The 12928-nt window shown below is 49.5% G+C and overlaps 1 protein-coding gene across 50 annotated transcripts in view; it reads right to left on the bottom strand.

The window, feature by feature from the left end:
- Window positions 1–5492: 5492 nt before the first annotated feature.
- The window catches only part of MAP4K4 (mitogen-activated protein kinase kinase kinase kinase 4), a 183248-nt gene continuing 175812 nt past the window's right edge, over window positions 5493–12928 (bottom strand). For 49 of the 50 annotated variants that reach the window (XM_036454110.2, XM_036454112.2, XM_045587288.1 and 46 more), the window contains 5 exons: window positions 12687–12787; window positions 10536–10685; window positions 9902–10061; window positions 9061–9200; window positions 6959–7680 (listed from right to left, as the gene is read on the bottom strand). In XM_036454110.2, the coding sequence (XP_036310003.1) occupies window positions 7597–7680; window positions 9061–9200; window positions 9902–10061; window positions 10536–10685; window positions 12687–12787 (635 nt within the window). In that variant the 3' untranslated portion in view covers window positions 6959–7596. Of the gene's footprint in view, window positions 7681–9060; window positions 9201–9901; window positions 10062–10535; window positions 10686–12686; window positions 12788–12928 lie in introns of all 50 variants that reach the window. The other variant, XM_036454120.2, reaches the window with a different exon arrangement.

The following is a 12928-nucleotide window of genomic DNA, read 5'->3' as shown; positions in this document are numbered from 1 at the left end:
CACACCTGGGGGGCGTTTCGCTCTCCCCAGGCCCGCATTGCACCGTCCTGGCCTCGGTCCCATTCTCTGGGGAGGCTGCCATGGTGTCTGAATCTGTCATTAGCCCCCTTCTGGAATCTGAGATACAATTAGAGTCTCCTCCTTACCCTTTTGCAGGGGTGTCGAACTCAATCAGAGAAGGGGCCAAAATCTAAAATCCAGCCTAAATCGCAGGCCGAATGGTTTACTGAACAGTCGTAAACTGTCATTGTGATGGAAACGCAGCGGAGTGCAGTGATGACTGCGCGGTCCGGGCCACATTGCAAGGCCTGGCGGGATGGATTTGGCCCGCGGGCCTTGTGTTTGACACATGTGCTTTATAGTAATGTCAGCACGAGACACAGAAGCTCAGGTGTACAGCAGTTTATAAATATTTATTGGATAAACTTATCCTTTCAAAGAACCAGCTCTTGGTTTCATTGATTTTTTTTTTTTTTTGGTATAGTTTTTTTTTTTTTTTTTAAATATATTTCATTGACTTTTTACAGAGAGGAGAAAGAGATAGAGAGCTAGAAACGTCGATGATGAGAAACATCGACCAGTTGCCTCTTGCACACCCTTTACTGGGGATGTGCCTGCAACATGCCCTTGACCGGAATAGAACCTGGGACCTTTCAGTCCGCAGACCGATGCTCTACCACTGAGCCAAACCGATTTTGGTTGGTATAGTTTTTTTCATCTGTTATTTATTTCTGCTCTAATATTATTTCATTCCTTCTACTTACGCTGAGATTTTCTTGTTCTCTCTTCAAGTTGACTTTTCTTGTATTTTGAGGTATGCCTATGACTTCCAGGACTGCTTTTGCGGTGTCCCAGAGATTTGGGGTTATTGTATGTTCATTTGTTTCCAGGAAGTTTTTTTTTTTTTTTTAATTTCTTTCTTGATTTCATTGGTAACCCATTGTTTAATAGCATGCTATCTATTATAGCTTCCGTGTTTCAATGGTTTGGTGTGTTTCTACTGTAGTTGATTTCTAATATCATTCCACTGTGATCTGAGAAGATGCTTGATATGATTTCCATCTTCTTGAACTTGTGTCCTAACATGTGGTCTAGCTCTGTGAATGTTCCATGTGCACTTGAGAAGAATGTATATTCTGCAGCTTTGGGGTTAAATGTTCTATAAATGTCAATTAAATCCTTCTGTTCCAGTGTGTCCTTGAGTCACTGTTTCCTTGTTAAGTTTTTGTCTGGAAGGTTTATCCAGTGGAGTCAGGGGGATATTAAAATCTTCTACTATGACTGTAATGTTGTCCATTTCTCCCTTAAAGTTCTCTAGAATTTTAAAAATATATTTAGGTGCAGCTGAAACCGGTTTGGCTCAGTGGATAGAGCGTCGGCCTGCGGCCTGAAGTGTCCCGGGTTTGATTCCAGTCAAGGGCATGTACCTTGGTTGCAGGCACATCCCCAGTAGGGAGTGTGAAGGAGGCAGCTGATAGTTGAGTCTCTCTCATCAATGTTTCTAACTCTCTATCCCTTACTCTTCCTCTCTGTAAAAAATCAACATATATATATATATATATATATATATATATATATATATATATATATAAAATACACATACACACACACACACACACATATGTGCATCTATTTTGGGTGCATATGTTTATCAGGGTTATATCCTCTTGTTGGATTGATCCTTTTAGTATTATATAGTGACTTTTGTTGTCTCTTGTTGGAAACCTCAGACTAGGACAATTCATTGAATCCTTAGTTTATATAATTCTAATTTTCTTGTTACCTTTTCTTTGAATCAGTCTTTACGGGAATTTGTTTGAGGTCTTCCCAGGTGGTCCCCACCTGTGATGAGCTGCAGGGGGTCTAGATGCTGGGAGCCCAGCTAAGCGTGGTCTTGCAGCAGGCCCCCTGCTCCCTCGCCTGCCCACTCCCAGGAAGCCACCTGTGGTTTCAGCTCAGAAGCAGCGATCTTTCTCCATGGAGCTCGGGCCTGACACCCAGAAGGCCCTGAGCACACTTTCAAAGCCCCCCTAGGTGGCTCCCTGCAGGAGGAGCCAGCACCTCAGGACCGCTCAGCACTGTGGTTGCTCAACTTGGTATATGGACCAAAGAGAAACCAGGTTCCCAGAAGTTCACCAGCACTCACACTCACTCTACCAGGCTCCCTCCCAGAGGAGACACCAGGTGGCCTTCCAGGAGGCAGCGCTGAGGAAACGCCCTGGATGCCAGTACCAGATAGAGGTGCCCACAGGACCAGCTTCTGATGTGGCTGTTTTAAGTACTGAGTTGCCCAGGATAACACTGGACCTGGCTCTGCAGGCCCTGCTCTCATGGGGCGAGTACACTTCAGTGAGAGGGATCCAGTCTCAAACACCAGGGAGAACGCTCACAGTCCCCAACTCCCTGGGTACCAGAGGTTTGCTCTCCGTGCGCAGGCGAGCTTCCGGAACAGTCCCATTCAAAGCTGGACCCCCACCCCTGACCTGGAATGAGCCCCGTGTTTAGCACCCACCTCTTGGGAGGAGGGGAACCGTGGAGTTGCTAAGCTCAGACTGGAACACCTCTCAGCAGGAAGCCGGCTCTGCAATTGCTCATTCTCCAAAGGTCAACTTCCTGGCTTCCATCTGAGGCTGGGACCTGGATGCCGAGAGTGGCTGGTCCTGAGGCTGAAGGAGGGCGGCAGGGACCGAGGTTCGGACCAAGGATGGCCATGCAAAGAAATAAGTGCTAGGCCATCCACAGCACTGGTGAACCCGTCACAAACCAACTCGCCAGTCACCAGGTGCACAGTGTGACTCCCACCACAGGAGATGCCCAGAGGCAGGTCCCTTTTGAGAGAAAGACTAGTGGTTGCTTAGTTACTAGGATGGGAAGTGGGGAGATAAGGGGATAATGGCAAATGGGTGTGGAAGACTTCTTGGGATAATAAAAACAACTCAAGGCCACTAAACTATCAATACTTTAAATGGATGAACTGTATGGTATGCAAATTAGATCTCAATAAAGCTATTAAAAGAATTTAGTATCATTTGTCACCAAAACAGTTGCTGAACATTGGCTTCTGAGGTTTGTAGTTATGTACAACTTCCACACAAGTTTAAGGAGTGGAAGAGCTTGTCCAAACTTGATGCAGGTCCCCCCCAGAGCCTCTGTCGGCACGCTCAGCATTTTATGACTTAGACCAAACCAGGGGTGAGAATTTTATAAGCTGGATCATCACATTCAAATTTCTCACTGCAACAAGACTTGTTTTTCTTGTACTCATGGTGTGGAGAAGTGGGCTTTTAATACCTAAATCCAACCTACCACCAGGAATGCTCAGGGCCTACTCAAGAAGGCAAATAATCCTTTCCACTAATATTTATAGGGTAAAATAAGATTGTTGTTAGAGTATTGCATTTGACAGTAAAATAGTAGTCAAGTTTTCAGACTAACTTAAATTGGCTAATTGAAATAAGTGAATATTCTAGAAAAATTAATTATACTGGACAAAAAGCTGTTCCTAAAGTGTTAACTAAAATTTTTATTGGTAGTTCATCTCATGGTAAAATTACATAATATGTAATGAACCTATAGCAGTCATATTTTAGTGCAAAAAATTAAAATTTAAAAGCTATCAAGACTACATTATAAAATTTCCAAAAGCCTCCGAATATGTAAATTAAAAAAGGGGAGGGGGATAGTAGAAGAATATCATGTAAGGAAAAATATCCTGTAAGTTACTTTAGAAAATTTAGAAAATTAATTTTTCATTTGTAATGGTAACAGCAAGATACCCATGAAAAACACACATGGTGTCTAAATAAGACAAAGAAAAATCGTTTGGGCAAAATAAAAAGGATCTCAAATCAATTATATAGAAAAGATTCCTTTATTAACTTTTAGTGGAGAATACGTTGGTATATTTTCAGAAAACAATTCCAAGACCATATGGATTCCTGCAACAGAGAGGAATTGACAGGAGTGCTCCAGCCATACAGACAGAAGAGAAACAGTCCAAAGATGGAAGACGCTGACGACGCCTTGCCATACTAGCAGTCAGCAGCTGTGTGTCACTGCAGGTTGCCCAGGACCAAACCAGAGAGGATCGGTCCTGCATTACCACCATTTGTCCACCATCCAGAAATGAAATATTGTTGCTGACATGAACACATAAGGAACTGTTTGACATTGAAATTGGGACTCAAAAGAACTATTGGCCCAGAAAGAAACTCTCTACAGACTGATTCATTTGCCTCCCAGCATAACCATTATGGCTTGTCTCATTTTTGGGTCTTATAAGTGTATTACTTGTATCACATGATCTCACGCATCTAGGGGAAATAATGAACAACATAAACTGATGAATAAAAACAGACCCAGAGACAGGGAAGCATCAATCAGACTGTCACACCTCAGAGGGAAGGTAGAGAAGGGTGGGGGAAAAGGGGAGAGATCAACCAAAGGACTTGTGTGTATGCATATAAGCCTAACCAGTGGTCATGGACAACAGGGGGTGGGCATATGAGGGGAGGGGTTTGGGATGGGAATAGGGGGATGAGGACAAATATGTGATACCTTAATCAATAAAGAAATTTAAAAAATTAAAAAATAAAACAAAACAACAACAAAAAAAGCAAATTTCCTGTTCTGAGCAAACCGGGAGGAAGACTTGGAATCAAAGGCCTTCACAAGGGCGCAGCAACGGGCCCAGGCTGTGGGGACAGTGGTCTGAGGCAGCAGAGACAGAATGCTGCTCCACTTCCAGGTGACACCAATGGCGCTGGGGTCAGTGCTGGGCCGCCTGTCTGCCGCTTCCTGCAGGTGGCTCTCAGCCAATGCCGGAGTGGGCCCAGCAGGAACCGTGCCCACCACCAGCAAGCACCGGAGTTAACCATCACCAGCTGCAACACACCCAGCAGAAAAGAAAACCCATACTCATGTGGCCTAGCTAGTTTTATTTTCAGCTCCCAGAAATAACATGTCTAGGATGAAGTGCAAAGGAGCTGGCTTATTAACATTTAAAGATAACAGCGTGTGACCTGTCTAACCCCAAGACTTGGGCAAAGTGTGGAAGGCAAGGGCAGGGCCCGGACGCATCCGGGGTCATTCCTGCTGACCCAGGACCGCCAGGCACAGCCAGCAGCTACCTGACGCCCAGGAGCCAGCCGTGTTCGACGCGTCGTTATGGCCGCGCCCCAGGAGAAAGGGCTGCTGAAACCGCCCTGGCAGAAGCAGACAACGAGCTCTCCTACTTTCTGACCCAACTAAGACTTGCAAAGCAGAACCATTCTTTCCTGAAGGACCAGCTTCACTCCTTGTATTTAAAAATGTGGTGCTTGAGAGCTCACGACCAATTTCATTCCGGATCTTTGAACAAACGTTTGGGACTCCCCAGCCCCTGCCGGGACCCTGGGCAGCCTGCTGTGCGCGGGCGGTGGGGGAAGGTGCGCATTAAATATGGGTCCTTACGGGAAGAGAACATTCCGAAAGAACAGAGTACATTTGAAAACAGGTGTCATTTTTACTTTATTTAATAGAAAAAACGGGGAACAACAGTAATTCTCATAATTCACAGAAGTTAGCACGGAAGAGAAGGCTGCGCCCGGCCCGCCGTGCAGCTGTGCGGCTGGCGAATCCGCTGTGGCCGGTCAGCACACTGATAACTGGCAAAATTAGGGATCATGGATCCAAGAGTGAACTATAACTAGTGCAAAAACCTAAATAACCCATTAAAAAAGTCAATTAAAAATAACCCATAAATATGTGATGCACGTTAGTGTAGCAAACCCCTTTTTGTAAACATCCTCTCCAACACAATGTGTGCGAGAACGGAGGGAGCACCGCCCGCATGCGGAGCCGACCCGCGCAGGCCGGCCCGGCGGGCGCTGGTGTGCAGGCTCCGCACCCGCGTCGGGCCCCCCATTTGACGGGAGCGCCATAATACTGCTTTCCTTTGTAATTCCGCCATCTTGGCACTTCTGTGAATCACCCTTTAAAGGAACAAAATCATCCCTTCTCTAGAAGAATGCAATTCTAACAGTTCACAATCTTTTATGGAAAAACCCAATTGGGCACCTGCTTCAAGCTGTAGCAAGTCTGACTGACAAGGCCCTGGCGGTGACCCCACAGCCGCGGAGCGTACATACCAACCCACCCGCAGGGACCAGTGGCCAGCTGAGCTGGCACCCAAGGCCCAGCAACGAATTCAATTCTGTTCAACTCAAACCCGAGTGTCGTGGGTTAGCTCTGCAGCCTGGCAGCACGGCGCCCGGCCACGGCCGAGCGTGGCTCTTTCCCGCTGACACCCTCAGAGGAACAGTGACAGGAAGCCAGGAACAAAAGATTACCCAAGACATTATCACAAATGCCATGAGCATGTTCATGAAGTGAAGTTGGTTTAAAAGACACAGAACAGAGGGTGAGAGAGCAGAAGCCGGGCTCTGCCATGTGCCGGGAGCCCGGGACGCCGCGTTCACGCACGGCACGGCAGGATTTCCACGCTCCCGAGGCGGGCCGGCGCCCGGCGCCTCAGGCGGCTGAGCCCCAGCCAGAGGCCCTGCAGCCCGGACAGTCGGTGTGCCCGCTCAGCCGATGCCCGTCGGCTGCCCGCCCGCCTGCACAGGGCGGGGCGCTGGTCCGGGGACAGCGGCCCACCACGAGCGCGGTGCCTGCCGACCCCTGTGCCCACACGCGGCCAGACTTCACCCTGATCGTTTGGTGTCAAGATTAAGTTAAGCATTAATGTTTTCCTCCAAGACCATAGAAACTAAACCACCTCTTAATGCATTAAAAACAATGAGGTAGGAAAACAAACAAACGTGGTTGAAAACATTTTTTTCCTCTGCAAGTGCAGACGGGGTAAAGCCTGACACACATCTGGGTTTAACAGAACCAGCCGTCAGCGGAGGCAGCGCTGACCGTCACGCAGCGAAGTTCTGGCCACGGCACGGAAGCACACGTTTCCTTTTTCTTCTCCAGAACCACCTGCACACGATACAGGCAAAACCTGGCACAGAGAAATGACCGCGCTCTCGGCGAAACCAACAAATTATGCAAGAAACAAAATGGGACCCTTCACCCACCCCCCCGCCTCCCCAGACCCACCCACAAAAGTTACCTAGTCACTGTCTTCACATTTTATAAATATTAACTTCTTACACCTGCCCCTTCCTCTTTGTCCACATATTGTCACATTACAAAAAGAAAGGTCAATTAAATACATTGTTAATGTTACGCTAGCAAATGCGCTCTCGCCTCTGCAACCTGCTCACTGAGACCCCACCGGCCACCGTGCCCGCCCGGCGCCACAGACGCGCAGTCACTCCGAGGCTTCTGGCTGGAGGACGGTGTCTGCTTTCTGGTCTGTCTGATGCTCGATCCCAAACACTATAGCACCTGACGGTAGAGTCTGAACAGCACCAGCTGCATTGCAGCCTGATTTATTTTTAAAGAAAAACGTTTAGAAAGGTTGGGGACAAACTGGCAGGGAGAGCAGGAAGGAGGGCCGCGGGTCCGCGCAGGGTCCGGTCCTGCTGCCGGCGTCCTGCTGCTGGGCACGCGGCTCCGGCCGCGCTGCCGAGCCCTCGTCTGAAGCCGGCGGCACCGGCCGTGGCTCTACCAGCTCAGGAGGGAGGTCCTGCCCAACGTCATGAAGTAGACCTGGCTGCTGCCGCCCGACCGCACGGAAGCAAAGAACACCTGTGAGCGAGAGAGGAGGGGTCAGAGCAGAGCCCGCCGGCCGCCCCGGGAGGGGGACCCAGAGCTCTTCTGTGGAAAGCTGGGAGAACGCCATGTCTCATTCACAACGCGTGCCACAACGAGAAACGACTCCTGTGCAGCCAGACTGTGAGCACGTCCAAAGGAAGAAGGGTGCTCCTGAAACTGGGCTGTTTCTTCACCGCCACGGGCACGCCTCCAAAGACCCCGAGCTCAGGAAGCTCCGGGTGGGTACCATCTCCGAGCTGCCGGGAGCAGCACGGGCGTGGCCCCGTGGAGAACGGAGGCTGGTGGGATTCAGGGGCTCCCTGCATGCCTGGAGTCCCTCAGTGAGGAGGAGGAGGAGGAGGAGGAGGGGGAGGAACACTGGCCAGCCTGGCTGAGAGCCGTGCGCCGGACACTGCAGGGAACCTCGGAATGCAGGCCGCCCACCCCCTTTCCCGAGAAATGCTGTCCTTGTTGCTAAAACAGCCCAGTCCCGGAAGCACCTGCCCTTCCGACCCCCAGCTGCCTGGCCTGTAACCCATGCCCTGCCCACCGCCCGTGCCTGTGACACCCACTTCCCCACGTAATCTGTCCTTCCACCAACATGAGTGGCTGCTCCGGGAGGGAGTAGAGCAGATTTTCCTGGAGGCCCTGGTACTGGCATTATTGGAATAAACGCTCATGCGTGATTAAACATAAAGAAAACTCCATGGACAACTGGGGAGGATTCCTCAGCAAGCTGTTTTTCTCTTTTAAAAAATTAAGCTGAAATGTACTTGTTATTTCATGACTATAAAAGTTACTCAGTTTGTGCCTTTTATAAAACTTTGAGGACATGCCGTCATGAGTGATGAAACTGTTTAATGGAAGTTAAAGAAGCTTAAACTTACAGCCACAGTAAACACATGTGGACACACAAGCCAGAAAGCTGGGCAGTCCGGGGCCCGAGCCTTGCGGGCTCTCCAGGGAAACGCTTGGGGGATGGCCCTTCAGGTTGCAGGGCTGCTGAGGGCCCACAGCTCCTGTCACTCCGAACTCCCCTTCCCCTCAGAAGCCAGCACAGGCTGCCGCATGCTTTCCGAGTGAGCAGAGTGAGCAGCAGAGAAGGCTGGCTTGGGGAGGCCCCCTGCCTTGCTGTCCCACACCCTGGCCGTGACCGCCCGTCCCGAAGCCGGTCGGGGAGGCGCCCTGGGCGACAGGACAGCGGAAGACAGGACGTGGCCAGCTGTGGGAAAGGCAGGCTCTGTGGGAGGGGCTTGTAAACGTGTCTACAAATGCACTCCGGAAAAGCTCCTGATGCCCCTGCGTGGGAACCTATCTAGACCCAGGGAGAGCTCGGGACCGGGGGCGGCCCAGCGAAGGCCGTGGCGAGCGCACCTTGTCGTTGCGCTCACACAGGAATTTCAGCCTCTGAGCCCTCTTGTGCATGAACACGCCGTCCAGGTGGCCGGTCTCCACAGACCGGATCTCGATGGCCTTCTCGCCCCAGCCCATCGTCTGGTTGGACCGGATGTAAGCTTTGGAGGCAAAGACACATCTGGTTAAACATGAGGAACTAGCCTTAAAAGAGGCTGCTTATGGAACACGTGCACGCGCATGCACACACGCACGAGCTCCTAACCGACCAGCATTTAAGGGCTTTGCTGTCAGGAGCTCTGCTCTGCCAGCTCGCGGCCTATCCTGGGAGCTGTCATTTGACTCGCTGGTTGAATCTATTCGTCTCCTTAAGTCTGTCCTGAGGCTTGAGGAGGACCACGAGGTGATGGCCTAATGCTGCCTTTCCACTGACCCGCCCGAGGAGGCAGCCGAGGCCTGGCTGCGGAGGAGGCAGTGCCTCCACGGCAGCAAAGCCCAGCAGTCTGAGCCTGAAAACCACGAGAAGGCCAGCGCCTGCCCCTGCCTCGGCGTGAACGTTCCGGGAACAGAGGCCGTGCTCCCGGCGCGTCTCGGCCCCAGGCCGGGCCAGCACTCCGCCTGCCTCCCCTCTTCCCAGTCGGCCAGCACGGCCCACTTCCGCTGGATGGCTTAAGAATGAAATGAAGGACTGTCAACAAGAGCTTTAAAGTGTGTTAAGTAATTATTTGGATTTTGTCTTATAGCAGTCCCCTGGTCTACAGTCTAACTCCCACTGTGCACACCAACCACTCTGCTGACAAACACACGCAGCTCCCAAGAACTCGCTACTCCCACGACTGCTGCCGCCCGGGCAGGCACGCACCGACGGAGGTGGGCATCTCGCCCCACTGCAGCACCACGTCCTTGGTGATGCGGCCGTAAGTGTTCACGTAGACGCCCTCGTCCTCGTAGCACACCAGCAGCTCCATGCCGTCGGTGTTGGGCAGGATGATGATCGCGTGGGGCTTGATGCTGCACTGGATCTGCGGGGACACAGGGCAGAGGGTCGTGGCCACTGCCGTCCCTGCGGAAGGGCTCGGAAGCTGTCTCGAGAACACACGGGCTCACACTCCTGGTGACAAACCCAGTAACGGGGTCACATTTGGGGAAACCCCTGCAACTTCTATCCCAGTCTACTTTTCCAGGTCAAATTCTGTGAGTTCCTGTGTTCTGAGGTCCCTGGATCACATGAAGATTGTGGGCTCCATTTAAGAAATTACGGTCCTTCCAGGGGTGTTCTGACTACCAGCGCCTGCCCCCGCCCGCCCACTGCTCGTCACACAGGGCTGCAGAGCCGGGCACGCCGTGCCCCGAGCACGGGCTGCGACAGGGCGCGCCACTGAATACTCACCCCCACGCCAGGGAAGGAGGGGTCCCTGCTGTGAGCTGACTAAGCAGAGTAAAGAGAGTCAGGACAGAACGAAGCAGCCAGCCAACCACAGAGTGGGCTTTCTTACGTGTGTCGGCAGATAAATGTCGTAGACGGATCCCGAATCCACGTCCACGGCGTGGAAGCCGGCGGAGGACCCGTAGATCACCTTCAGCCTCTGGCCCTCCTCCACCGTGAGGTCCACCAGCAGCGGCCGGTGCGCCAGGTCCGCGAACGACTGCGGCACAAACAGGCGGAGGAGCGTGAGGCACAGAGGCCGCCCTGCAGCGCCGAGCCACCGGCACGGCCGGAGCACACGCTCCCCCAACAGCCTCTCACTCAACAGGCTGTGTCTGTGATGAAAACCTAGAAAACAGGTCTCCCGGAAGCCACGTCCCACACTCCCCGCCCCCGTCCGAGAGCTCTGCTGTCACAGCGCCGCGGAGGGAGAGCCAGGCCTGCAGCACACCCTCAGCTGTCTAACGGGTCCTGGGCAGAGCACGCTGCCAGAGCAGAGGCTTTGCCAGGACTGCGACTTGCGCCTCTAACCAGGGGTGTAGTGACAAAAGGCTCTAACACATGGCCTGGAGGCCTAGCTCTTCATTGATATCAGTACCTACAGCTCCCAAGACAGATTTAAATAAGATACTCAAAGCAACTAGTACAGCACCTGTAACACAGAGAATATATTCAGAGCCGATCTCAAATGATTATAATTTCATAACAATTACTTTCATTAAATAATATGTAGATTTATTTATTTAAAAAATACTTTTATTGATTTCAGAGAGGAAGGGAGAGAGATAGAAACATCAATGATGAAAATCATTGATCTGCTGGCTCCTGCCCCCTACTGGGGAATGAGCCCACAACCTGGGCATGTGCCCTTAACAGGAATCGAACTCGGTACTCTTTAGTCCACAGGCTGACACACTATCTACTAAACCAAACCATTTAGGGCTGTAGATTTATTTTTTAAGCAAATATGATAATCCCAATTAGCCAGCTCTACTGGGAATCAAGCATTAAGCAATCTAAATATGTCGAAACTATTTTTTTAAATAAGTAAATAGAATCATTTTGGATGAAAAATTCTTAAATTCTCACCCTACACTAAATAGACACAGAGGCCATGCTTAAGGTTTTGTGTCTAATATTAGAAATGATGTTATTAACACATTGTGGACCAGTAGTTTTATTGCTAGCTTCACCCAGCGGTCAGATAAGTTTCTACTGAATGAGTACATTTTTTTTTTTTTACATAAATGTTAAAGGCACGCTTTAAAATTAAATACCCATTGCATCTTGAAGTTATTTATTTCATGTTCTTACAAGCTAATATCTTTTTAAAGGATGATACTTCGTAAAACACTGTGTAATGTGAAGCGAGAATTCTTGTGATCTGTTCTCAATGTGTTAAGTTATGTATTTACAATATTTAATGTCATAGTACTATTATTTTAATTAAAAATTTCGTAAATTTATATCTAGTACAAATTCTAAAATTATTTTTAAAATATCAAAAATACTTTTCTACATTTTTTTCTTTAAACAAAAATGGTATATTATACATATTTTAATCTACTTTCCTATTTAGAATATAATATTATATTATTCATTCCTGGTGTCAATAATAATTTCTGTAACTTAATTTTATTAATTTATTTTAAAAATTCTTGTTAATCCCCACACAAGCATATTTTTCCCATTGAGTTTTTTTAGAGAGTAGAAAGGAGAGAAGAGAGATACAAAGAGAGAAACACATGGATTGGTTGCCTCCCACACGCACCTCCTTTGGGGTAGGGGATCAAGCCTACAACCGAGGTATGTACCCTTGGCCAGAGTGAACCTGGGACCCTTCAATTCTTGGGGTGACCTCTAACCACTGAGCCCCCGACTAGGACTGCAACAGTTTTTAACCAGTCCTCTATTGAACAGATACACCGTAAAGCTGTCTGTCACTGGGTACTGTTTTGTTATCTACATTAGACACATCCCTGAGGACAGAGGAGAGTCAGTGAGGCGGTGTGCCTCTGCCGATCCCGCTGCCACATGGGCAGGGTGACCACCCATGCTGGGGCAGGAGAGCAGAGACGGCTGCTCCCGGAAAGTTAGACACTGTTAGTGAAAGCGTTCACGAGATCGGCTTTAACTGTCCCCGGTTTTTAAACTTGTTTCCTGGCTTGTGCTCGTAGCATGCATGACTAATGTCACTTTTCAGTGCACTCGATGTTGTTACCTTAAAGGCCATGAACTTGTGGTATGGCTTGGGTGCCCACGCATAAACTTCCACCGAACTCTTCAAAGCAATTACGAGAAACTTGATTCTTTCATATTTTACTGAAAAACCAAACGGGAACACAGGTCAGTATCAACATGGAACTCTAAATTCTTTGGGCTGTCTTCTACAAACTAAATAAAGATGACTTCTTTTGGTTCACCCAAACCAACAGGAGGAAAATGCTGAGTGAGATCAAGCCT

This window comes from Pipistrellus kuhlii, unplaced genomic scaffold (genome assembly GCF_014108245.1).
Source record: "Pipistrellus kuhlii isolate mPipKuh1 unplaced genomic scaffold, mPipKuh1.p scaffold_m20_p_27, whole genome shotgun sequence".
In the NCBI taxonomy this organism is placed as follows: domain Eukaryota; kingdom Metazoa; phylum Chordata; class Mammalia; order Chiroptera; family Vespertilionidae; genus Pipistrellus; species Pipistrellus kuhlii.
Note: the sequence above shows the minus strand (reverse complement) of the source record. Positions and strands in the feature narration are given on the sequence as shown.